Genomic DNA, 26,540 nt, shown 5'->3' with positions numbered 1-26,540 from the left:
TTTTGTTTTGTTTTGTTTTGTTTTGTTTTGTTTTGTTTTGTTTTGTTGAGACAGGGTTTCTCTGTGTAGCCCTGGCTGTCCTGGAACTCACTCTGTAGACCAGGCTGGCCTCGAACTCAGAAATCCACCTGCCTCTGCCTCCCAAGTGCTGGGATTAAAGGCGTGTGCCACCACCGCCTGGCTATACCTGGGCTTTTTAATGCATCCGTTACATTATCCATACACGTTATACACTTTTATCATCACACTGTTGCCATACTATCTTAAGTGCTGTATATTCACAGTAAATTTTGACATCGGAAACTGTGAGAGGTCTACCTTCATTCCACATGAGTCTGAAGTATGTTTTTCTCATGTCTGTGAAGATCAGTGCATTCAGAATCTTCCTAAGGATCCTGCTGGGTGTGTCAATTTGTGTAGGATCTTAGCACTGCTGGTTCATGGAATCTGTAAATTGAGCATCTTTTGGGTCTCTGTTCTCAGTGCTGTTTCATGAGTTTTAGTGCACAAGTCTTTTGCCTCCTTAGAGTTTTCTGAAATATTTTCTTCAGATTCTATAATTAAATTAAATTTTTTGAGCTCATTTTAGATTGTTTGTGGCAGATGTAGAGAAATTAGCGGATGCATTTATCTTTTAGCCTGAAATTATACTGAGCTTTCTCTTTAGCTATAGTAGCTTTCTTGTGGACTCTTTGTGGGTTTCTCCATATATAATCATATTTTATTAATTATGCAAAACAATAGGTTTCAGTATATTTTGTACATGTATATAATGTACTTTGATCACGCACACACTTCCCTCTCCCCACTCCCACTGATGCCCTTACTCTTCCAATATGTTTCCCAATCTACTTCCGTATCTTTAAAAGGGCTATTCATGTATCCTGTGCCTGATGTAGATTACACCATACATATGAATACTTTTGGATGCTTTAATTTCCCTGTTTGGGGGTTTGTTGTTGTTTCTGGTCTTAAGCAGTCTGTTTTCTATCTTAGCTGTAATGTCGTCTTCCATACATCGAAGAGTCATTTCATCAGCTACAATCCTTCTGCGCCATACACTCTTTCTTATAACAGCTGAATTGTGAGCAAGGTGAATCAGAGACTGTTCTATGAGCAACCCCTAGTCAGAGCAGAACCGACCAACAAACAAATGTGTGAAGAAAGCCTGCTTCATTACTATTACAGTCAAAGATCAGGGTTCCACATTAGTAGTTTGAACTCCAAGATATCAAGACTGCCACCATGCTGGCAAGGGGTCAGGCAAGACACATAGCCGTGCCACTAATCTTTCTTGTTGTCTTATATTGCTTCTATATTGATCCAAAAATTACTTATTTCCATGTTTGACACTTCCTAGAGCCCAGCCAAAGTCCGTTCTGATGGCTTCTGCTTCGTTTTTTTCATGTTTCTATGAGGAGGAGATGGGGATTCAATGCTAGATATGTAGCTATTTTTCCAATAAAGTTCTGAGCTAAATTTTCCTGTACTTTTTATTACCTCCAACTTATGGTAGTTTTCAAAGCATAAAAAGGTAAATACAATTTCTAACAAATCCTTCCATGCAAACATTTAGATATTTCTATGACTATTTTTTTCTCATTTTTAATTCTTTGAAAATTCTGTTCAGTGTATTTTATCATATTCACACCCCATTTCTCCCAGATCCATCTTCCCTTTCCTACTCACTCAAGTGCTCACCTGCTCACTTGCTCTCTCTCTCTCTCTCATTTTAACCCTTTAAGCGGTTTGTACTGCCTATATACTCTTAGTTGTTGGCTTTCACTAGAAGGCAGTCAATTCAATAGAGGCCACACCCTTAAAGAAAACTGACTCTTCCTCCCCCAGTAGCTATCAACTGCCAATAGAGTTTTATCTGCTTAGGTTTGCCCAGCTCTTGTGTAAGCTGTTTCAACTGCTGTGCAACTACCCCATGTGTCCAGAAAAACAGTTTCCTTGTAGTCAACCATGGCCTCTGGTTCTTACAGGCTTTCTCCCTACTCTTCTGGCATGATCCCCGAGCCTTGGAGAAGGGAGTGAGATACAGATATCTTGTATTTCACTTGAACTGAACATTTTGAAGTCATTCTCTGCACTTTAATTGGATCTTTTACTTTTCTGTGGAACTTCTGAAAATCACTAAAGATTCATGATAAGGAATGTGACTTGTGCATCCAGATGATAACTTTATGGTGACTGAAGAGTATTTTGTATTTTTGCTGCTTTTGTAATTATATAGATGGTTCTTTTCTCTAAAGCTACTGTTTAGCATGCCTGTAAAGTTCAAATGATGAGCAGCAATGATCTTCCTAATAAAGAAGAGTAGAAGCCATCTCAAATCAGGCTGTCTTGAATTGCTTCTTGAACACCTGACATGTTTTACAGGACATGTAACTTCTGAAGACCAGCAGGAAGTTGGCAGGGTTCCTGAGAGGAAATAAGGAGTTGGTGAGGGAAGAATGAGTCTGGCATGGTGGTCAGGGTATCTTGAAGCTCTGATTGACTAGGAATCAGACTGCTTCTTTATTTTTCAGGTTTCAAAGAACAAAGACAGACTAATGATTATCCGAGAAATACAGAGTTATATCATTTCGTCTCCAGACATGTGTTTTATTTTTTCATTACAAATGTCCAGGTGTTACAAGTTCAGTCACAATTAGAAAATACAAATAGAACAGATTTTATTTTTATTATCAGCTCTATAACCACATTTCAAAGGATCTAAAGAATGTCTCTGCCAACACAAACACATTAATTATATGACAGCTTGCTTTTAGGCTGGCAGTATTTGGAGTTTTAATGTGCTCCAGATAAGCAGAAAATATCTGAACCCATCTTTATGAATAGCAAATATTAATACCTATCTCTTTTTACTTATATCCTTTCATTATTTATACTATTAGTCAGGAAAAGGTTATGTTAATCAATCTATCTTACTTGCTGAGTTTTATTCCTCCAGGGGCATATCCTGTAAATCCCCCAACCCCTATCTTTAAACTACATTTTCAGAGAGCTCCAAGCATATTGTAAAAAAGAGGCCTTGAATATGTTGCCAATTTTCCTGGCCAGTTGTAGTTTGCAAACTATTTCTAAGTTTACCCTGTACCAATTATACTGTTTAAGTTTGCTTAAGGGCAGATAACCTAAGAAGATTTGTGGAATTGTGGGTCTCATAAGAAATTTCTAGCATCCTAGTGCTGCTTTGTGCTTATCCTGATCTCCAGGGCATAGGATCACTTCCAAATAAGCCCAAGTAAAGTTGTTTCCCTAAAGCCAAAGAGATAGTAGGTTTAAAACTTTCCTTAAAAGACTCAGATGTAATTTTCTCAGGAAAGGCCATAAAAAGAATCATAATGAAGACAAGTCCCAAGAATGCAACACACAGAGACCAAAACCTAAAAGTAAGAGACAAAATGACAGCGATCACAGTGATCTCAGCTTTCGGCTCAGTTTTGCTAGGACTGTGTCAGACAGCTGTGCTGGCTTCATGACTTTCAGTGGGTATGGCTGTGCCATATAACAAGTAGTCATGTTTATTTGGGACTCTTAGGTATTCTAGGCATTGTTTTTAATTGATACAAATTATACATTACAGTTAACTCGTTACACCAGAAATAGGAAATAGGAAATAAAACAGGGGTTAATTGATAGCAATATGATTAACTTGGAGAATGAGACTGAAGAATAACTTCTACAAATTGGAGAACAATCTCTTTCATCTAGCTTTACTAATAACCTTGAGAAATTACATAATAAATGTTAAACTAGTCCCAGATAACCAAAAACTCTCGTGGTAAGACAAAACTTGATGTCAGGGAATCTGTTAGAAGCCTCCTCTTCCTGATTTCTGCAACACACATTGCTAAATAACTTAAAACAATGTTTACAGTGTGCTTTAGTGAAGGCGTGGCAACAGTCCTCCGTCTCAAGCTGTTTGTGATCGTCACTGCTCCAGTCAGTTCTCTCCTTGAACACCCATGGTCATAGGAGGAAGCCCAAGAAAACAAGGTCTTTTTTTCCCCATTTTTATTGGTTATTTTATTTATTTACATTTCAAATGTTATCCCCTTTCCCAGTTTCCCCTCCATAAATCCATCCCATCCTTTCTCCATCTCCCTGCCTCTATGAGGGTGCTCCCCCACCTGACCACCCACTCCTGCCTCAGCACCCTAGCATTCTCCTACCCCGGGTCATTGAGCCTCCACAGGACCAAGGGTCTCCCCTCCCAGTGATGGTCAATAAGGCTATCCTTTGCTACATATCCAGCTGGAGCCATGTGTCCCCACCCCATCTGTACTCTTTGTTTGGTAGTTTGGTCCCTGGAAACTTTGGGGGTCTGGTTGGTTGATATTGTTGTTCTTCCTATGGGGTTGCAAACCCTTTCAGCTCCTTCAGTCCTTGCCCTAACTTTCCTTTGGGGTCCCTGCACTCAGTCTGATGTTTGGCTGTGAGAATCTGCACCTGTATTGGTCAGGCTCTGTCAAAGCCTCTCAGGGGACAGCTACATCAGGCTCCTGTCAGCAAGCACTTCTTGACAGAAAACAAGGTATTAAGGAAATGATTGGTTTAGTGGTATCAATGGGTCAGTCTGTCCTTCACTGCACTGAATATAATGTTACAATATTAAAGGCACTCAATCAAGTTTGTTAAGAAATGTTTTCCCCAGAAACTCAGAACAACAGAACATTTTTCCCCCTCAAAGTCACTTTTCTTTATTTACAGGAAGCTCCTGAAGGGAAGAAACTTTTTAAATCCCTTACCTGGTATGATTTGTACCACAGCATCCACAATTATACTTATAAACCCTAAACAGTGGTTGAAGACAAAGATCTTGATGTAGGCATTGGTGCTATTGTTGTACCAGAAGCTTAGGAGGTAAATGAAGGGGATGATAGACCAGCCAAACAGCATGAGGATGAACATTGTGTCTAGGAAGTGGTATTTCTCCAACAATACATCCACATCGGTGTATAGAAACACCAGCTGAGAGGGGCATGGAAACACAAAGCAAACGACGCGTATTAGCTACTGTCTGTGTTGCCGTGTCTCACATCACTGACGTCTTGCAGAAACTTTAAGTAGAGGTGCCTTGTCTCTTGGCTGAAGAGGAGGCAAGGGACTGCTGGAAGTAAGGGCTGAGCTGATAATGCTAACAATTTGCCCCAAATGATCCATTTCTGCTAACTAGACCCCACCTCCTAACGATTCCATAGCTCCCAAATAGCTATACCAACAAATGAACAAATTCTCGAACTGTGCTTCTTTGTGTAGTGGTTCAGGTTCTGACCACACAGGATGCAATACCTATCCTGAAAGCCAGAAAATTTAGTGAAGGAAAGAAAAGGTCTCTTTGGTGGGACTGACTCTTCACCAACCAAATCACTCTTGATGAGCGACTTCCTGACCACTGACCATGGCCACTGCACTTGCCTTCCTGCTTTCATCTTGATTTAGAATATTTCATTCCATTTTCGTATGGAATCAAATTATCAAATTGTATTCTTTCTTTTACTCCCAATTCCAAGTATACTAACTCTCAATCTCTGTGTTTTTACAAATCAGTTTACTTTATGGACAAACTTCCTTTTTTTCCCCAAGGGATCTACTATTCACCATTGTTAAAATAGCACCACACTTATATTGGTTAACTATGTTAGTTTAAATTTTCTTATCATATCAGGTTCTATAAATAAATCAATGTTAAGCTTGCTTCAAAAATCAATTTAGAATAATTTTCATCAGTCTCTTAGAGATGTTGGTTTATAACGGATAGCACTTCCTCCCCCCCTCCCCCCGAGCATTTGATGGATTTTGTAACTAAGCAATTCTTCTTGGAGTTTTCTCTTTTAAAAAGCTGCAATTACAGATCCCAAAAGAGAATTAGAAGGAATGCCAACAGATCAAATGGCCAAAACCTGGGAGAAAGATGTAAAACTAGAAAACTCAAGACTAGAAAGAATGAAGGTTTTGTTTGTTTGTTTAAATCCTCAAATCTCAGAGTTAGTAAGACTATTTATACTTTCTACTTTAGCATTTGGGGTTTTACTAGACTTTTAAACATTTTAATTTCTATGAATATGGTAGGTTATTTAAATAACTTTCCTACTACTTGCTAGTCAACTAAAGGATGAAAAAATAATCTGAGATTTCAATCCTTAAAAATGTTTTTATGAAGTAGACTTGATGAAGAATTGGTGGGAAAATAGAGAATCTGAAGGGCAGTTTTTCAATGTACTTGCTGGGGAAGGAAGAAAGGGCAAACCTTGCCAAGACTGAGGATCACAGAGGCCATAACAGTATCTGTAAGCACAATTTTTGATTGGATGAAGGGAGATTTCCCTACGTGTTATCAGCTACCAGAGGAATGGTTTAAGACTCTGAAGGACAAACAGTCATGAAGATTATGTGATAATTCCATTTCATTGTGTGACTCAGTAGAGAATTAAAAGGAATGCCAAAAGATCAAATGCCCAGTACATGGGAGAAAGATGAAAAAAGAGAAACACATACCCACTCAAAGCGATACAGATATAAATTTTTTTCCATTTCAAACTTAAAAACACTTGCATTTGACATAGCTATTTAGATAATAAATATGGTTAAATAGAAAAGCAAGTGTGCAAGAGGCTACTATAATGAACGATGCTTTGTTAGATATTTCAGAAACAGCTAGACGAGGAGTTAGAACGAACCCAACACAAACAACTGATAAAGAGGTGACAGGTGTGCTGAGTGCATCTAGCTGACCATTGCACACTATATTCACTTTCCAGAATAACAAGCTCTACCCCTGAGCAGGCAAAGCTATGACATGTAAATTTACACAGATAATAATAAAGATAGAGCGCATCTGCTGACAAATAAAGGGTGTCAAAAATAAAATAACCAGAAATTTTATACCCAAAGAACACATATGTGAACCTGAGCTAGTGAGGAGACACAGCATAAAACAAGGTTCATAAAATAGAGGAGCTGCCAATAGATCCACGCATCAGATCCAGGTGAAAACTAACTGAATGTCTAGTGGAAATCTTTTATGAAAAGTAAGTGTGAGAAATTAAAATACTTGATCACAGTAGAGCAACACACTGAAGGGACGTGACTGGCATACTAAGGTTCTGAGGCCTTGGAACTGTAAGAGAAATGGAACGGCAATAGCTCACGTGATAGTAGTTAATCACATATGCATAGTCATCTCAAGGCCAGATGGGAAAATAAGGTTTAACACAGTCCGAGTGGGGAAAAAAATAAAATGAGAGGAACATAGAATAGTATGATAATACTAACCCAACTATATAGATACTTATTGACTCTAGGTTAAGGTTGTCATCCTAAAAAGCAAATTAATGCCAAGATTATACTATTTATGAATGGCATTCTAACTATGACAACCAAAGTCTCATCAGCCACATCTGTGCAGTTCCCAGCCCACAGGCTTGGTCCTGGTGTAGTCTGATTAGCTCAACTGAACCATAGCTTTTCATACACATCTAACCTCCAGCTGGACCATAGCTTTTCCATACACATCTAACCTCCAGGCCTTGCTCAGATTGCACATCCTATAATCAGTCTATGGAGTTCCCTGAACCCTCACCTAGCTACAACCTATCCAATAGTCATACCTAGCCCAGGTTGTACATCTTGCCCAGCTACTCACATCAGTTCTGTCATTCTCAACCACGAGGCTTGGTTATGCCCACAGATTCCCATTACCAGTCTCATCTGGCGAGTCACTAGGACCCCAGACTACTTGTGTTATATTCCATGTCTAGGCCTAGTCCAGCCAGCTAATAATTCTCTGAAGCCTCACCCACCTGTGCTATGCCTCACCCTCAGGTCTCCCCTTGGCTATTCAGCCTGTATGTCAGACCAGTTTGAGGAAGCTTAGACTCTCACATCAGACATACAACCAACCAAAGAAGCCCACATGCTCAGGTCTCACTTCAAAAACACAAATAATATGAAAGGACTTCCCCTCAAGTCTACCAATCCAGTAAATATGCTCTTCAATGAGAATTACCTAGATGAACTCCAGGACACAGAACTTAAAGACAATCATAAAATTCAAAGATTTAAGGAATTTAAAGAAGACAAAACATCCCAATAATCTTAAAGAGAAGAGCAATAAATACATGATTAATATACAAGGAAACACAATATGTGACTACAGGAAATGACGAGAACTATCCAGGGTTTTAAAACTGTATTTGGTAAAGAGATGAGACTGTGGAGAGCAGCTGAAATGAAAATGAAATTGAAAACCTCAGTCACCCAAATACAAAACTCAGGGGAAAGCTTTAGAGTAGAATGAACAAAGTAAGTGGGGAGTGGGAGGAGGGAAGAGTACCATGCCTAGAAGATAAAAAAGGGAATTAGACCATACAGAATATTAAAATTTAGGTGCACACCCAAAAGGAAGATACAGGAACTGAGGGGCGGGCATGAAAATAACAAATCTTCAATAGATGGAGCAGAATCCTAGTTTAACTGCATAGACCAGATCTTCAACAAGTTCACAGAGAAAAAACAAAACCCTACCTCAAATTAAGGAAAGAAACACCCATAAGGATACAAGAAACATACATAACACCAAATAGACAGGATACCAAATACCCATGGTACATTATAATTCAATCACTATACAGGGAAATGGATTTTTTTTAACTTTGACTATGGAAGCTCACTTACCCTTCAAAGGAAACATAAATGTGGCTGTGGAGAGAACACCAGATAAGGAAAAGCAAGAGAAAGTAATAAATGTAAACAGATCAATTTTTTCCTCCTGGTCTTGCTTATTGAAGACTATGTGTTCAAAATCTATTTGGTATCTATTCTATTACCTGTGGTCTTCAATGCAAAAGGATTACACCTACACAAGTGCATACACACAGAGATACACAGACACAAAAGAAATTGGATGGCCTATTACATCATTTAAAATTTTCTAGAGAAAGACTTCAAAAGCTGAGTACAAGGTTTTTTGTTTTGTTTTGTTTTGTGTTTTGGCATAACCCAGCATTATAACGCATGGGGAAATTGGGAAATAGTGGGAAGAGGAAAGTAGCTGTGGTGTTTGTTAGTATATCACTAGTCTGTTGTGACACATCCTTCCATACAAAATGAAGCTTTGAGGGCAATACATACTGCTGGCAAATGTGTCAGAAGTTAGCTGTCTTAGCAGAGAACATTTTAGTTAAAATAAATATAAGGAAATGATTATTTTTTAGAAATATTCCACAATAGATTTTCTGACTTGATTAGTCAAACCATTTTTATCAAGATGTAGATTTTAGTAAATGTCAGACACGTAGAAAATGTCCATGATATATGACAGGCAGCCTTTAAGACAATACATGTAACTCACCAGAAGCAGGACACAGGCAACAAAGTGGATGATAAGATCCCATAGCAGAGCAGAGAGCCAAAAATTCAAGGTATAGACACCGCTCACAAACTGGATGTGCTTTGCTTTACTAACTCTCTCAGTCACTGTCATAAGGCAAAAGCCACTGGTGAAAATACTCATCCCAAAAAGCAAGTTAAAGACTATCTGGATTCCTGATGCACTTCTATAAAAGAATGAATAGAGAACACACAATGGTGTAAAGACAACACTAATTACTAATAGCAGCATTTTGTTACATAGTGAGACAGGAAGAGAGGATCAATTTAAAGTATCCCATTTAACAAAAACATACCTTGCATCAGGTTTGTCTTCGGTGACACGTTGAGGCTGAGGCTTGTTGGAGACAGTAATGGTGGCATCAGGGCCAGAGAGATACTTAAAAATAATGTTGTCTAATATCGATAAAGATAATGGTGATGCATGGTATGCCTCATTGTTAAACCAAAAGGTAAATGTCTTTTCTTTTCTGGTAATATCAAGGGAAAAGGCAACGATGCATGAGTAAATGCAGTCTTTATTTGTCAGCAAGTAGTCCTTCATATCACCTGGAACGAGGACACAAGAGTAGTCATGTTTTCAGAGCACTGATTGCATGCTTTAAAGAGAAATAACACAATAGTTTCAGTTGTCTGATATATTTTCACTCTCAGATGCTTCAAAGAAGTCTCAGTGTATCTTGGCTATTCACCTCAAGAACTCTATCTCTTAGCCGTACAGATTTTATGATTTCTAGCTCAATTTCTCTAAAAGAAAAAAAAATACAGGCTAGTGATATTAACACTCTCAAATTTCTTTCTCACTTTCAAAACCTTCTATTTCTACACACAAAAAAAATATTTGTAAGAACTCCTACTTCTTTTACAAATTAACTCAAAGAAAATCAAACCATTGCTCATAGAATATGAAGACTAAATAAAAACATAAAATAAACCTACATAAAAATATAGTTACTTGGAACTGTGAATACTTAAGAGGAAAAAAATTGGAGTTAAGCTCAACAATCTCTACTACTCTTCTTGTCCTATCTTTGTGTCAAAATAAAGCATAACAGATAGGAATTATAACAAATGATTAAACAAAAAGCTATAAACTTGTAAGAACTTAAAGAAATTCCATGAATCTAAGAAGACACAAATTAAGAATTACAATCTGCCCAAACAGACCCAAAATAAAAAAAGAAAAGTTCCTATAAATAAATCTTATACTTATGTCAGACTTGTAAAACTACTGCCTGAGGCTCTTAGCTATGGCCCCAAGAACTAATAATAAGTTTAGATTCTGAATTTATAAAAGAAAGGGGGTAGGGGAGGAGAAGGAGAAGGAGGAGGAGAGAGAATCATTAGCCAGAAGTATCTGAACAACAGAGAAAGACAAAAATATAAAACTTAAAAATGAATAGGAGAAAGTTCAACAGATACAAATAAATTCAGAAAATCAAATGAATTTAGTTTAAAAGCTCATGTTCTACCCAAAATTTTGAAAAAAAAAAGAATTTTCAGATACATAAGACCTGCCAAAATTAAATCAAGATGAAATAAACACTTTAAACATATTTGTAACCAACAATGAGATTGAAGTAGCAATTAAAACTCTTGTATGTAAAAAAAAATTGAATCAAAACTATATCAATTTACTGCAGAACTCTATCATACTTCCAGAGAGCTACCACCAATACTACTCAAACTACTCCATTAAATAGAAAAAGAAATAATGCTTGGAAACTGTTTTTATGAATCCACTCTTACCTTGACAGAAAAACCAAATAAAGACACAACAAAAAGAAATAAAATCATAGATCAACCTCTCTGAAAAACATAGTTGCAATGATTCTCAACATGGAAGTGGGTGAAGGAAGCACACTGAATATAATGAGGGACTATATGTAGTCAACATATGTCAATATATGTAACAACATGTAGCCAATAGAGTGCTAGACAGAGAAAACCTCAAAGAATTCTCATTAAGGGCAGGAGCAAAAAAGGCTGCCTACTTTCTCCATTTCTAGTCAGTACAGAGCTTTGAGTTTTAGCTAGAAAAAAAAGAGGAACAAGTAAAAGAAATAAAAATGGGAAAAAAGTCAAAGTATCCCATTTGAGGATGGAATGATTCTGTATATTTGAGGTTGTAAAGAGTCTACCAAATATTTATGAGCTAATAAATGCTTCAAAGTTGTAAAATAGAAAAATAAATACCATTAATCTTTTTATATGCCAATGACAAAAACCAAACAACAACAACAAAAAAACCCTGAAAAGTTATCACAGTCTCATCTACAATAGTCACAGAAAAAATTACATAGGAGTAAATCTAACCAGGAAAATGAAGAATCTCAACAATTCCAACTCTAAGACATTGAAGAAATAAAGAAGACATTAGAAAATTGGAAGATCTGAAAATCTCCCATGTTAATGAATCAGAAGAATTAATATTGTGGAAATGGACAATTACCAAAAGCAATCTGCAGTCTCAATATAGTCCCAATAAAAATTCCAGGGTCAATCTTCACAGATATGCAAAAATAGTCTTAAACTTTCTATGGAAACACAAAAGACCAAGGATAACCAACACAATCCTGAACAAAATGAATATTGTGATAAATATCTTCACACTTTATTTCAAATTATACTACAGAACCATAGTAGTAAAAACAGTATAGTACTGAAAAAATTAAGATACATACATCAGTTGAATGGAATAGAGGACTCAGATAACAGTTCCTACACTCTGCTCATATGATTTTCGACAAAGAAGCTAAAAGTATATGCTAAAAAAAAAAAAGCAGCATCTTCAACAAATGGTATGGTAATCCTGGATGTCAACATACAGGAAAAGGAGATGATATGCTTATCTTTCACCTTGCACAAAATCTAATTCTAAATGAACGGAGGACTCATAAGATCCAATTCTCCAAAACTGCTAGAGAATAAAGCAACAGGTGCCTCAAACACATACACAAGTAGAGGCTTTCTCCACTGGACTCCAGGAGCACAGGAGATAAGACTATTGATCAAAAAGTAGGATTGCATGAAACTCAAGGGCTCAAGGAAACTAAAGCAAGATCACTCACAGAGTGGAAGAAAAACTGTGTCAACTGTATATTTGACAGAAGATCAGTGTCTTGGATACACACAGATGTTCCTAGCTAAATCCAGTAGGGATCTCTCTCTCTCTCTCTCTCTCTCTCTCTCTCTCTCTCTCTCTCTCTCTCTCTCTCTCTCCTCTCTCTCCCTCCCTCCCTCCCTCCCTCCCTCTTTCTGTCCCTCCCTCTCTCTTTCTCCCTCCCTCTCCCTCTCTCTTTCTCTCTCTCCTATTTCCATCTCTTCCTCTCCCCCTCTCTCTCTAAATAGACATGAACATGAAAAAGAGATTTGCAAGGAAAAAGATAGTAGGTTGGGGCAGTGTGGAGATACAGGAGGATGAGTAAGACATCAGAGTAGTCAGTATGTGTTATTATTACATGTGTGAACTTGTTAAAGAAAAAACCTAAATAAAAATTGAATTTAAAATTTGAAATGATGATTAAAAATAGCAACAAACTGTGATCAATCTTCTTATGCTCAAGTCTCAATGCAAAACACAAGTAACATTAAAAGCTAAGGTAATGTATCTCCTCCAAAACTACCAATACCAAAAAAATAGATTCAAATGAGAAAGATCTAGATTAATTAACTAAATTAACCACTGAGAAAGAGTTAAAAATAATGAATCTAAATATGTTCCAAGAAATAAAAGAGAATATGAAGAAATAGCTAACTAAAGGATGCCAACAGAAATATGAAATAGAACTAGAAACACTGAAGGAAAAACAAAATGAAATTCTGGAAATAAAACATTTCATAAATAAAATACAAAGCTAATAAAACACTGTGCCAACAGAATAGAGCACAGTAAGGGCAGACTGTGAGGGAGTGGGGGGAAGGGTAGAAGAAAAGATACATTCAGTTAAAGACATTGGTACATTTTTAATGTAGGATCAAAATGTGTGTGATCACTGGGAGACCATGAAAAGACCAAGTGTATAAATTGTGGACACAGAAAAAGAAGAAATTTGTATATAAAGAATAGAAAACATTTTCAATACAACTATAGCAGAACATTTGCTAAATCAAGAGAAGTAGAAATCCCTGCAAGTACAAGAGTGATTAGGAACATCAAACAGTCAAGACTGGAAAAGAAACTCCATGGGTGATAGTTAAAACACTAAACATACATAAAGTGTACTGAAGTTGCAAGACAGTCAATTGAGAGTCTCTTTTCCCAGATTACTCAGCTGAGGCAAGAACTAACCAGGACAAACAGACATATTGCCAACATTATATAGGCAAAACCTCAAAGTATTTTTGCTAAAATCAAGGACAAGACTAGGGTGTTAATGTTCTTCATTCTTGTTAAATATAAGTCCTGAAGGGCTTAGCTAGAAAAATAAGACAGAAAAAAGGAAAACAGGTAGAAAATGGATAAGTCAAAGTGTCCTTATTTGCAGGTCATATGATTTTATGAAAGACAATAATGACTTTCACAGAAAACTGTAGGCAGAGGTTCCCTAATTGCCTCAATAAAGATGGCAGAAGCTAACCATTGGGGCAAAGGATAAGGCAGGATTTCCTGGCTGGACAGGAAAAGAAGGGGACAGAGAGAGGACTGAGATTCGGATCAGGCTGTGGAGCAGATAGGAAGCTACAGACATTAAGTCTCTAGAGCACCTACAGTGTAGCCTCCGCAGGGGGCTGTGGAAACTAAGGAGGATGGGGCAGGATACGCTTCAGCTAGCCTTTGAGTTATCTGGTCAGTTTTAAAATATAAAAATGTCTAGTGTTTTCCTTCCTCAGGACTAAAGGGAGCTGGGTGGAACTGCCATTGCTGGCACCAGGGAAGGAGGAACAAGGGGCGCTCCCCAGAATACAGGCAGTGTCTGTTCTTGAAGCACAGCGCGGATCTTGGGAAAGTATTAGCTAACATGGGAGCTGATTAGATGGCAGGTAAGCGGCTGCTAGTGCCAGAGCCTAGCCAGAGCAAGCGTGCATTTTTAAGATTACACGCTACAGAAAACTATTAGAGCTGGTCAGTACTTAAGAAAGTGGGAAAATACAAAATTAGCATTGAACAAAAAGAAGCAAAACATTTACCTTCCTGAATGACTACTGCAAACACACTCAGGAAGACAACTGGGAAATAATCCCCTTACAACTGCCTACAGAATAGCTTGTCACCCAAAACCCAGAGGAGGCTGGACTCCCAGGAATTCTAACACACCCAGGAGTGTAGATGAGTAAGTCATAACCCCGCCGCTCCCCTAACAGGGAGTAATTTGGGACCCACTGGGACACGGGAACTCCCTCAAGGCCAGTGGCACAGGACCCTTTTGGTCGGCCCCTGGAGCAGCCCTAAGGCTTCAGCTCTGTACCCAACTACCCAAAACCCAGAGAAGGCTGGACTCCCAGGAGCTCTAACACATAGGAACGTAGGATAATAGGATCACAGGATCTCAGGAGCACACCAGGATTTCAGGAGCCCAAAAGCAGCCTGACTCCCAGGAACTATCCCAAGCAGGGTCTCAGGATGACAGGATCACAGAGACAGCTGGACTCTGAGGAGTTCTGACACAGCCAAGATAACAGGACAGACAGCCTCCAGTCAGAGATAGTGAGTGAAGGTAGCACTAGAAATAACCAGATGGCTAAAGGCAATCGCAGGAACATAAGCAACAGAAACCAAGGTTACTTGGCATCATCAGAACCCAGTTCTCCCACCATAGCAAGTCCTGAATACCCAATGACACCAGAAAAGCAAGATTCAGATTTAAAATCACTTCTCATGATGATGATAGAAGACTTTAAGAAGGACATAAATAATTCCCTCAAAGAAATACAGGAGAACACATGTAAACAGGTAGACGCCCTTAAAGAGGAAACACAAAAATCCCTAAAAGAATTATAAGAAAACACAACCAAACAGGTGAAGGAATTGAACAAAACAATTCAAGACATAAAAACAGAAGAAACAATAAAGAAATCACAATGGTAGACTACCCAGGAGATAGAAAACCTAGGAAAGAGATCAAGAGTCATGGATGCAAGCATCACCAACAGAATACAAGAGATAGAAGAGAAAATCTGAGGTACAGAAGATACCATAGAAGACATTGACACAACTGTCAAAGAAAATACAAAATGCAAAAAATTCCTAACCCAAAACATCCAGGAAATACAGGACACAAACCTAAGGATATTAGGTATAGAAGAAAGTGAAGATTCCCAACTTAAGGGTCCAGTAATTATCTTCAACAAAATTATAGAAGAAAACTTCCTTAACCTAAGGAAAGAGATGCCTATGAACATACAGGAAGCCTACAGAACTCCAAATAGACTAGACCAGAAAAGAAATTTGCCCTGTTACACAATAATCAAAACATCAAATGTACAACACAAAGAAAGAATATTAAAAGCCGTAAGGGAAAAAAGTCAAGTAACGTATAAAGGCAGACCTATCAGAATTACAGGAGACTTCTCATCAGAGACCATAAAAGCCAGAAGATCCTGGACAGATGTCATACAGACCCTAAGAGAACACAAATGCCATCCAGGCTACTATACCCTTCAAAACTCTCTATGACTATAGATGGAGAAACCAAGATATTCCATGGCAAAACCAAATATACACAATATCTTTCCACAACTCCAGCCCTACAAAGGATAATAGAGGGAAACCAACAACACAAGGAGGGAAATTATACCCTAGAAAAAGCAAGAAAGTAATCTTCCAACAAACCCAAAAGAAGATAGCCACAGAATCATAACTCCACCTCTAATAACAAAAGTAACAGGAAGTAACAATCACTTCTCCTGAATATCTCTTAACATAGTGGACTGATTAAAAAGACATAGACTAACAGATTGGATACGTAAACACAACCCAACATTTGCTGCATACAAGAAACGCACCTCAGGGACAAAGACAGAAACTACCTCAGAATAAAAGGATGGAAAACAATTTTTCCAAGCAAATGGACCCAAGAAACAAGTTGGAGTAGCCACTCTAATATGGAATAAAATCGACTTTCAATCAGAAGTTATCAAGAAAGATAAGAATGGACACTTCATATTCATCAAAGGAAGAATCAACCAAGATGAAATCTCAATTCTGAACATCTATGCACCAAATGCAAGGGCACCCACATTCATAAAAGAAACTTTACTAAAGCTCAAAGCACACATTGCACCTCACACAATAATAGTGGGAGACTTCAACACCCCACTCTCATCAATGGACAGATCATGGAGACAGAAACTAAACAGAGACACAGTAAAACTAAGAAATTATAAACCAAATGGATTTAGCAGATATTTATAGAACATTTCATACAAAAACAAAAGAATATACCTTCTTCTCAGCACCTCATGGTACCTTCTCCAAAACTGACCACATAATTGGTTACAAAGCAGGCCTCAATAGGTACAAGAAAATTGAAATAATCCCATGCATCCTATCAGATCACCACTGGCTAAGGCTGGTCTTCAATAATGATAAAATCAATGGAAAGCCCACATACACATGAAAACTGAACAATGCTCTACTCAATGATAACCTGGTCAGGGAAGAAATAAAGAAATTAAAGACTTTTTAGAATTTAGTGAAAATGAGGACACATCATACCAAAACTTGTGTGACACAATGAAAGTAGTGCTAAGAGGAAAACTCATAGCTCTAAGTGCCTACAAAAAGAAACTGGAGAGAGCACACACTAGCAGCTTGACAGCACGCCTGAAAGCTCTAGAACAGAAAGAAGTAAATGCACACAAGAGGAGTAGATGGCAGGAAATAATCAAATTCAGGGCTGAAATCAATCAAGTAGATACAAAAAGAACTACACAAAGAATCAACAAAACCAAGAGCTGGTTCTTTGAGAAAAACAGCAAGATAGATAAACCCCTAGACAGACTAACCAGAGGGCACAGAGGCAGTATTCAAATTAATAAAATCAGAACTGAAAAGGGAGACATAACAACAGAAACTGAGAAAATTCAAAACATCATCAGATCCTACTACAAAAGCCTATACTCAACAAAACTGGAAAATCTGGATGAAATGGACAATTACCTAGACAGATACCAGACACTAAAGTTAAATCAGGATCAGATAAACCATCTAAATAGTCCCATAACCACTAAAGAAATATCAGCAGTCATTAAAAGTCTCTCTACCAAAAAAAGCCCAGGACAAGATGGTTTTAGTGCAGAATTCTATCAGACCTTCAAAGAAGACCTAATAATTACCAATCCTCTATAAACTATTTCACAAAATAGAAACAGAAGGAACACTACCCAGTTCGTTTTATGAAGCCACAATTATGCTCATAACTAAACCACACAAAGACCCAACAAAGAAAGACAACTTCAGACCAATGTACTTTATGAATATCGATGCAAAAATACTCAATAAAATTCTCGCAAGAACACATTAAAACAATCATCCACCATGATCAAGTAGGTTTTAGCCCAGGAATGCAGGGATCAATATATGGAAATCCATCAATGTAATTCACTACATAAACAAACTCAAAGGAAAAAACCACATGATCATCTCACAAAATGCTGAGAAAGCATTTGACAAAATTCAACACCCATTCATGGTAAAAGTCTTGGAAATATCAGGAATCCAAGGCCCATACCTAAACATAGTAAAAGCAATATCCAGCAAGCCAGTAGCCAGCATCAAACTAAATGGAGAGAAACTTGAAGCAATCCCACTAAAATCAGGGACTAGACAAGGCTGCCCACTTTCTCCCTACCTGTTGAATATAGTACTGGAAGTCCTATCCAGAGCAATTAGGCAACAAAAAGAGGTCAAAGGGATAAAAATTGGAAAGGAAGAAGTCAAATTATCACTATTTACAGATAGTATACTTAAGTGATTCAAAACTTCCACCATAGAACTCCTAACCCTGATAAATAACTTCAGCAAAGTGGCTGGATATAAAATTAACTCAAACAAATAAGTAGCCTTCATCTACTTAAAGGACAAGCAGGCTGAGAAAGAAATTAGGGAAATGATACCCTTCACAACAGTCACAAATAATATAAAATACCTCAGTGTGAATCTAACTTAGCAAGCGACAGATCAGTATGACAAGAACCTCAAATCCCTGAAGAAAGTAATTGAAGAGGATTTCAGCAAATGGAAAGATCTCTCATGGATTGGCAGGATTAATATAGTAAAAATGGCCATTTTGCAAGCAGCAATCTACAGATTCAATGCAAACCCCATCAAAATTCCAACTCAATTCTTCACAGAGTTAGAAAGAGCAATTCTCAAATTCATTTGGAATAACAAAAAAACCAGGATAGTGAGAACTATTTTCAACAATAAAAGGACTTCTGTAGGAATCACCATCCCTGACCTCAAGCTGTACTACAGAGAAGTAGTGATAAATACTTCATGGTATTGGTAGACAGATAGGCAAGAAGATAAATGGAATAGAAATTAACCCACATACCTATAGTCACTTGATCTTTGACAAAGGAGCTAAAACCATTCAGTGGAAAAAAAAGCATTTTCAACAGGTGGTACTGGATGAACTGGAGGTCAGCATGTAGGAAAATGCAAATCGATCCATTCTTATCTCCTTGCACAAAACTCAAGTTCAAGTGGATCAAGGACCTCCATATAAAACGGGACACACTGAAACTAATAGAAGAGAAAGTGAAGAGCCTTCAACACATGGGCACAGGGGAAAAGTTCCTGAGCAGAACACCAATGGCTTATGCTGTAAGATCAAGAATTGACAAATGGGACCTCATAAAATTGCAAAGCTTCTGTAAGGCAAGGGACACTGTCAATAGGACAAAATGGCCACCAACAAATTGGGAAAATATCTTTATCAATCCTACATCTGATAGAGGGCTAATATCCAAAATTTACAAAGAATTCAAGAAATTAGACTCCAGATCACATAACCCTATTAAAAAATGGGGTACAGTGGTCAACAAAGAATTTTTAGCTGAAGAATATCGAATGGCTGAGAAGCACCTAAAGAAATGTTCAACATCTTTAGTCATCAGGGAAATGCAAATCAAAACAACCCTGAGATTCTACCTCACACCAGTCAGAATGACTAAGATTAAAAACTCAGATAACAGCAGACGCTGGTGGAGATGTGGAGAAAAAGGTACACTCCTCCATTGTTGGTGGGTTTGTAAGCTTGTGCAGCCACTCTGGAAATCAGTCTGGAGATTCCTCAGAAAATTGGACATAGTATTACCTGTGGATCCAGCAATACCACTCCTGGGCATATACCCAAAAAATGTTCCAACATATAACAAGGACACATGTTCCACTATGTTCATAGCAGCTGTATTTATAATAACCAGAAGCTGGAAACAACCCAGATGTCCTTCTACGGAGGAATGGACACAGAAAATGTGGTACATTTACACAGTGGAGTACTACTCAGCTATTAAAAACAATGACTTCATGAAATTCTTAGGCAAATGGATGGAACTAGAAAATATCATCCTGAGTGAGGTAACCCAATCACAAAAGAACACACATGGTATGCATTCATTGATAAGTGAATATTAGCTCAAACAATCTCTCAGTACCCAAGACATAACTCACAGACCACATGAAGCCCAAGAAAAAGAAAGACCAAAGTGTGGGTGGTTTGGTCCTTCTTAGAAGGAGTAACAAAATACTCACAGGAGCAAATATGAGACAATATATGGGACAGAAACTGGAGGAGAGACTATCCAGAGACTGCCCCACCTGGAGATCCCTCCCAGATGCAATTACTGTATGCAAACACTGTTGTGGATGTCCTGAAGTACATGCTGACAGGAGCCTGATATATCTGTGTCCTGAGAGGCACTGCCAGAGCCTGATGTATACAGAGGTGGATGCTCACAGCTAACCATCAAACTGATCATAGGGTTTCCAGTGGAGGAGTTAGAGAGAACTGAAGGAGTTAAAGGGGCTTGTGGCCCCATGGGGGGGGAGTGACAATACCAACCAACCATAGCTCCCTGGGTCTAAACAGCTAGTCTGGGAACACACATGGAGGGACCCATGTCTCTAGTTGTATTTTTAGCGGAGGATGAACTTGTCGGGCATCAGTGAGAGAGGAGGGCCTTGGACCCTTGAAGGCTGGATGCCCCAGTGAGGAGGAATTTGAGGGAGGAAAGATGGGGAAGGGTAGATGGGTGGGGCATGCCCTCATAGAAATAGGAGGAAGGAGGATGGGTTAAGGGGTTTCTGGGAGTGGGGAGTGGGGAAAGGGGATAACATCTGAAATGTAGATAAGTAAAGTACTCAATAATAAAAAAGAAAAAAGAAAAACAAACAAACAACAGATAATGGAACTGGTTATGGCAGTCGAACATTTGAGACTTTTTAGGAGCAATTTAACATTACCCATATTATGGGGATTCCTTATAGTTGTCAAGGACAAGAGACTGTGGAATGGGTCCATGGAACTTTAAAACAATATCTTCACAAAATAAAAAGGGGGGAGATATATCCCTGTACACCACAAATTTATTTAAATCATGTTCTTTTTATTTTTTATTTTATTTTTTTAAACAAATTTGGATGCCAAGGAACTTTCTGCTGAGTGTCTATGGTGCTCTACAACTAGGCATACTTATGCATAGGTGAAAGGAAAGGATTTACTTACTGGCATAAGGCACGATCCTGATCAGGTATTAAATATGGGGAAGAGGGCATGTTTGTGTTTTTTTCTGCAGGATGCTGAAGGAGCATGGGGGCCACCAGAACAATGGGTGAGACATGCTGATGCCAGGTCAAAGAATGATGCTGACCTGTGAGCTTGCTGAGTGCCCTGACAATGGTAACTGAGAAGCTGTATTGGACATAAGTTCCTGACCCACCATTGCTTACCTATACTCCTGATGGGATAAGCTGCCTTGCCTCAAGTTCTTAGACCTTGTCGAACAGAGAATCAAAAAGAGAAGTTATAATGCCTCTTGTATTGTTATTAAATGTGACTAGTTATTCAGACTCAATCATGGACTGGTCTAGAAATCAATCCAATATTGGAAATGACAGTCTTCATTTGGAAGTCTGGTTCTGGACATTTTCAGAGACATATATGGAAATTAGCTGAAGTTCTATATGATGTTATGTTAGCAAGAGATAAAGTTGGGACAGGATCTGGATTTCAAACAAGTGTTAGTACATGTGTTAAGGCTCTTTCAATTGTCAAGTTAAAAATACTTTTGTTTCTTCTACAGTATTTAATGTAAGTTGCATTGATTATACACTTTCTAATTGTGTTAGGGTTTTGAAATTCAGCATGTCAGTTACGGAGGTCTATCAACCAGCTTTTGTTTTAGTATCCTGAGTATCACAGAACCTTGGTATTCTAAAAATAGCATGCAAGTACTAGAAGAAATGAGTCAGGATTTAAGCAGAAGCAAGAGGGTAGTAGGCTTGATTATTGCTGGTATAACAGCTTTAATTACATTAATTGCTAGCACCACTGCTTCTGCAATTGCTGTGATACAAGAAGTTAAGACAGCTACTTTTGTTAATCATTTAGCAAAAAAATGTTACTAATGTGTTGAATATACAAAAGGATTTAGGTAGGCATTTGGAATCTTTATCCTATTCAAATTACTAGAAGGAGGTTCAGAATTTAAGGGTAAGGAGTCATCTCCAGTGCCATGCCAAATACCATTGGATTCATGTTAGTTCTAAAATTTACAGTGGTAGTCATTATAATTAGGAAGAAGTTTAATGACACTTGCAGTGTATTTGGCATAATTCTAACACCTCTCTGGAAGTTTTAACAATACATGCAGAGCTTATGAATTTCAAGAATCCTGCTCTGCTGAGCGTTGAAGCAGTAGATACTGCAGATAAAATTACCCATGGCCTGAGGTCAGTATTTCTATTTTGGTCAGGTGTGTGCTGTCTATGGATTTCTGCATATAAGATCATGTCTGAGCAGAGATAGTTTTACTTCTCCATCCTCCAACTGGGTGTCTTTCTATTTCTAATTTTTTGCCTAAATTTCTTGATAGTGCTTGCAGCTTTATATGAATAGAAGTAGGAAAACTTGTCATGTTTGTCATATTCCTAATGTGAGGAGAGGCTTCCAGTCTTTCTCATCATGGAAGATGTTTAACTCCAAGAATGAAGTCCTGTTTGACCGTGGAGTGTAATTCTGTTAAATGTGCCTCTGAGTTGTTTGCTAGTGTTTTGTTAGGAATTTTTGTACCACTACTCATCAGGGACATCAGCCCATAGTTTTATTCCCTTATAACATCTTTGCCTGGCTTGGGTATTGAAGAAATTCTGGCCTCATAGATTTTTTTTGGAATTATTCCCTCATTTTCAAATGTTTTGGGATATTTTGAGAAGGGTTGGTACTCAGTGGTCTTTTTTCCTTTCCTTTCCTTTCCTTTCCCTTTCTTTCTTTCTTTCTTTCTTTCTTTCTTTCTTTCTTTCTTTCTTTCTCCCTTTTTTTTCTTCTCTTGTTGAGACTGATAAAGATATCTGGTCTTGGATTGCTTTTTAAAAAACAGATTTATTTATTTATTTATTTATTTATTTATTTATTTATTATACAATGTTCTGCCTGCATGGCCAGAAGAGGACACCAGATCTCATTATAGATGATTATGAGTGACCACGTAGTTGCTGGGAATTGAACACAGGACTTCTGGAAGAGTAGCCAGTGTTCCTATCCTCTGAGCCATCTCTCCGGCCTTTGGATTTCTTTTTAATGGGCATATTTTTGTTGCAAGCTTGATCTCCTCATCAGTTACAGATCTACTAAGCCTTTATATTTTTTATGGTTGAATCTTAGCAGCATGTGAATTTCTAAAATTGTGCTTATTTCATTTAGGATATCTTACTTTGCTATACAGGTTACTATAGACCCTCTTTGTAATCTTTATTTCTATGAAGTGAGGACGAATGTCCTTTCCTTAACTTCTCATTGAGCTGTGGAGTCTTCTTTCTTCTGTTTCAGCATACCTAAAAATGTCCCAAATTGGGTCTTTTCTAAGAAGCGGGCTCTGGGTTTTTGGGCCTTTTCCTGTTCTGTTTCTCTTTGCTCAATCTCTATTTCCTCTTTCTTCCTTTTGATAACAGAGGCTCATTGCATTTATCTGGTTACTTAAAATGTATGTTTAGGAAAAGTGCTTTTAAATGTAAGTCTAGGTTTATCAATAGCTTTTCTCTCTCAGTTAAATTTTTTCTCCTAGCATTTTTCACTGTATCTGATAAATTTTGATGGGTTATTATTTTTATTTGGATTTTTTTATTTCCCTTACAAATTCTTTGGCCCAGTAGTCCCTTAAGAGTATGTTATTTATACTATGTGCATGAATTTCATGACTTTTTTTTTTCCTGGTACTGATTCCCAGTTTTATTCTATCAAAATCTTAAAGGATGTTTCAGTGGTTTCAATTTTTAAATTATATTAAGACTTATTTGGAATCATATTATATACAATATATCTTGAATAAATGATCCTTGCACACTTGACAAAAATATAAATTATATTGTACTTGACTGGACAGTTTCATGTAGGTATGGTAAGTTCATGTGATCTACAGTGTTGGTTAAATATACCACCTAGTGTTGAAATGCCATCCAGTGATAGGTTCGTTGTTGTAAATAAAGTTAAAAATCTCCCACTATTACTGCGGAGTCATTTATTCTCTCCCTCATTCTGTCTATGTTTAGTTTACATATTCAGGAACTTGGATCTTTTGAGGAAACATAGGTGCTCTCTGGATCTTGTGGATTGCATCTATGCAGGGGAATAATCTCTAGCATTAGGAGGGCAGGTGGTGTAAAGTCTTACTTAGATATCCCCCTTTCCAGTTTCCAGATATGTGCCTGCTTCTAAATGTCTTTTTTTTTTTTTTTTTTTTTTTTTTTGTTTTTCAAGACAGGGTTTCTCTGTGTAGCCATGGCTGTCCTGGAACTCACTCAGTAGACCAGGCTGGCCTCGAACTCAGAAATCCGCCTGCCTCTGACTCTGCCTCCCAAGTGCTGGGATTAAAGGCGTGCGCCACCACTGCCCGGCTGCTTCTAAATGTCTTAATTTTCCTAAACATCTCATCTTTGCTCCTCATTATGGTAGATGACCCTCCCCCCTCCAGAGTACCCCCAGCGATGATAATAATAATAATAATGACCTTGAAGAACAGTTCTTTTTTCAGACTGGCTGGCTTTGTAAAATTGATTACAAAATAAAAGAAGGGGGGCAGAGAAAAGGCAGGGAGAAGAGGAGAGGAGAGGAACAAAGAGCGGAACACTCCAGCTGAGAACTTCCTTTCAAATTGGTGGAAGTGGGTCTTCATCTGTAGGCACTATTTCTCTGTTTGTAATAGGCTTACCTTGCACTTCATGAATTTTTTGTTTTTTAGCCTTCAACATGATCTCAAGATTTTTGGTGAGAATCTGGGTCAAATGAGGATCTCCAGAAACTGAGAAAGGGACAATGGTCTCGCCATACTGCTCCAAGTCCATCACCCTGCCAGGCTCTTCAGGTAATGAGAAGCTTATTCCTTTCATCAGAAGATACATGAGACCCAGAAGTGCTAGCAACTGCAACAGCAGCAGTTTCCAGTTGCGCCAAGAGAACATTACCCTTTTGATGAACATGGCTCGGAACTGCTGGATGTAAAGAGACCACTGCAGGAGGAGAGAAGACAGTGTTACAGTGGTCACATACCTTGATGGAAGTTACCAGCACAAATGTCTTCAGCTGTGTGGTAATGGATGTGCAGAAGAAAGAGCCCAGCTGTCAGACCAGGTACATTGTGTCCTCTGAAGGCATTAAAGCTTGGCACCTAACTTCAGTATTGTGAAAGTCCCCAAAGGGGAATTGTCATTGACATGGTAATTATGCCTCTTTGGAGAACACCACACCCATTCTCTTATATTAAATACCATCCTCCAACATTACAGTTCACATCACATTTTACAGCCAGCTCTCATTGCGCTACAGGATTATAGGATATCAGGGAACAGAGGAATTTAGTTTAAAATCGCAGTGCACCCAGTATATTTTCACTTGACCTATTTGGAAATACCTGAATATACAATTTTGTCTATTTTTGTCAACCTTTTGAGGAGCAGTTAGTAGTTAACTGTAGGTTTGCTTTTCAGTTAAATAATGGAACCCTTTGCTTTAAACACATATGTCTTTAGAAAAGGTGTCTGGGAGACAAAGGAGAGCATATTATGCATATTACAATTTTAAAATACATTTATTTTATTCTCCCAACACTTTTACATCCCATTATTCAACGTAGGAAAATATCCCTAATCAGCCAGTGTTCCTTAATAAAAGAAACCACATTGAGTTTCCCTCCCAACATGCTCATGACAGGAAGAAGACAGCTTCTGCTTTTTAGGAGATTGATTCTTACATATATTTATAGAATGACAAAATAAGAAGTGTTTTGACCCAGTGATCACCTTTTCTGGACTGCCCCCTAGCTCTGACCTCACCCTCAAAAATCGAAGGGAATCAGGAGAACAACAGAAATGCCCCACAGTTTATCATATGTTTGCACTCAAGGAAGAAACTTGGAAGACAGAGTATGGAGAGGAGGCGACAAGGTGGGGCACCTCCCATCTGACACAGGGTGCACTTGAGTATGTTCGGCCTCCTGAAACAGCCTCATCTGTGTTAGCTCAGCCTGACAAAAGACAACCATCCAGTAAATGACAGCAGTAAATCACAATTTCAACTCGAAGTTCTAGACACTCATATACAATCCTCTGCTTCACAAGCTCCCAAGTCCATGAGAAAGTGTAAGAAGTGCTTCTAAGAGACTTGGACAAATATACCCATGGTCAAAGAATCTCTGCTGCACACATATGCAAAAAATTTGTACAGAAGATAAATCAGGAGAGCAACAACACAAATGTTAGACTATAAGGTAGCAGTCCCAGCCAAGCAGTGGTAGCACACGCCTTTAATCCCAGCACTTGGGAGGCAGAGGCAGTCGGATTTCTGAGTTCGAGGCCAGCCTGGTCTACAGAGTGAGTTCCAGAACAGCCAGGGCTACACAGAGAAACCCTGTCTTGAAAAACCATAAAAACCAAAAATAAAATAAAATAAAATAAAATAAAATAAAATAAAATAAAATAA

At 38.0% G+C, this 26,540-nt stretch overlaps 1 protein-coding gene across 1 annotated transcript in view; it reads right to left on the bottom strand.

The window, feature by feature from the left end:
- LOC114618508 (ATP-binding cassette sub-family A member 3-like) overlaps positions 1-26,540 on the bottom strand; it is a 109,306-nt gene that overhangs the window by 40,809 nt on the left and 41,957 nt on the right. Inside the window, exons 18-21 of the mRNA XM_028764289.1 lie at positions 24,775-25,072; positions 9,699-9,951; positions 9,365-9,569; positions 4,761-4,983 (exon numbers count right to left, since the gene is read on the bottom strand). Coding sequence (XP_028620122.1) covers positions 4,761-4,983; positions 9,365-9,569; positions 9,699-9,951; positions 24,775-25,072 — 979 coding nt within the window. The remainder of the gene's footprint in view (positions 1-4,760; positions 4,984-9,364; positions 9,570-9,698; positions 9,952-24,774; positions 25,073-26,540) is intronic.

This window comes from Grammomys surdaster, unplaced genomic scaffold (assembly GCF_004785775.1).
Source record: "Grammomys surdaster isolate TR1022 unplaced genomic scaffold, NIH_TR_1.0 142, whole genome shotgun sequence".
In the NCBI taxonomy this organism is placed as follows: domain Eukaryota; kingdom Metazoa; phylum Chordata; class Mammalia; order Rodentia; family Muridae; genus Grammomys; species Grammomys surdaster.
This window is presented reverse-complemented; position numbering and strand designations above follow the sequence as displayed.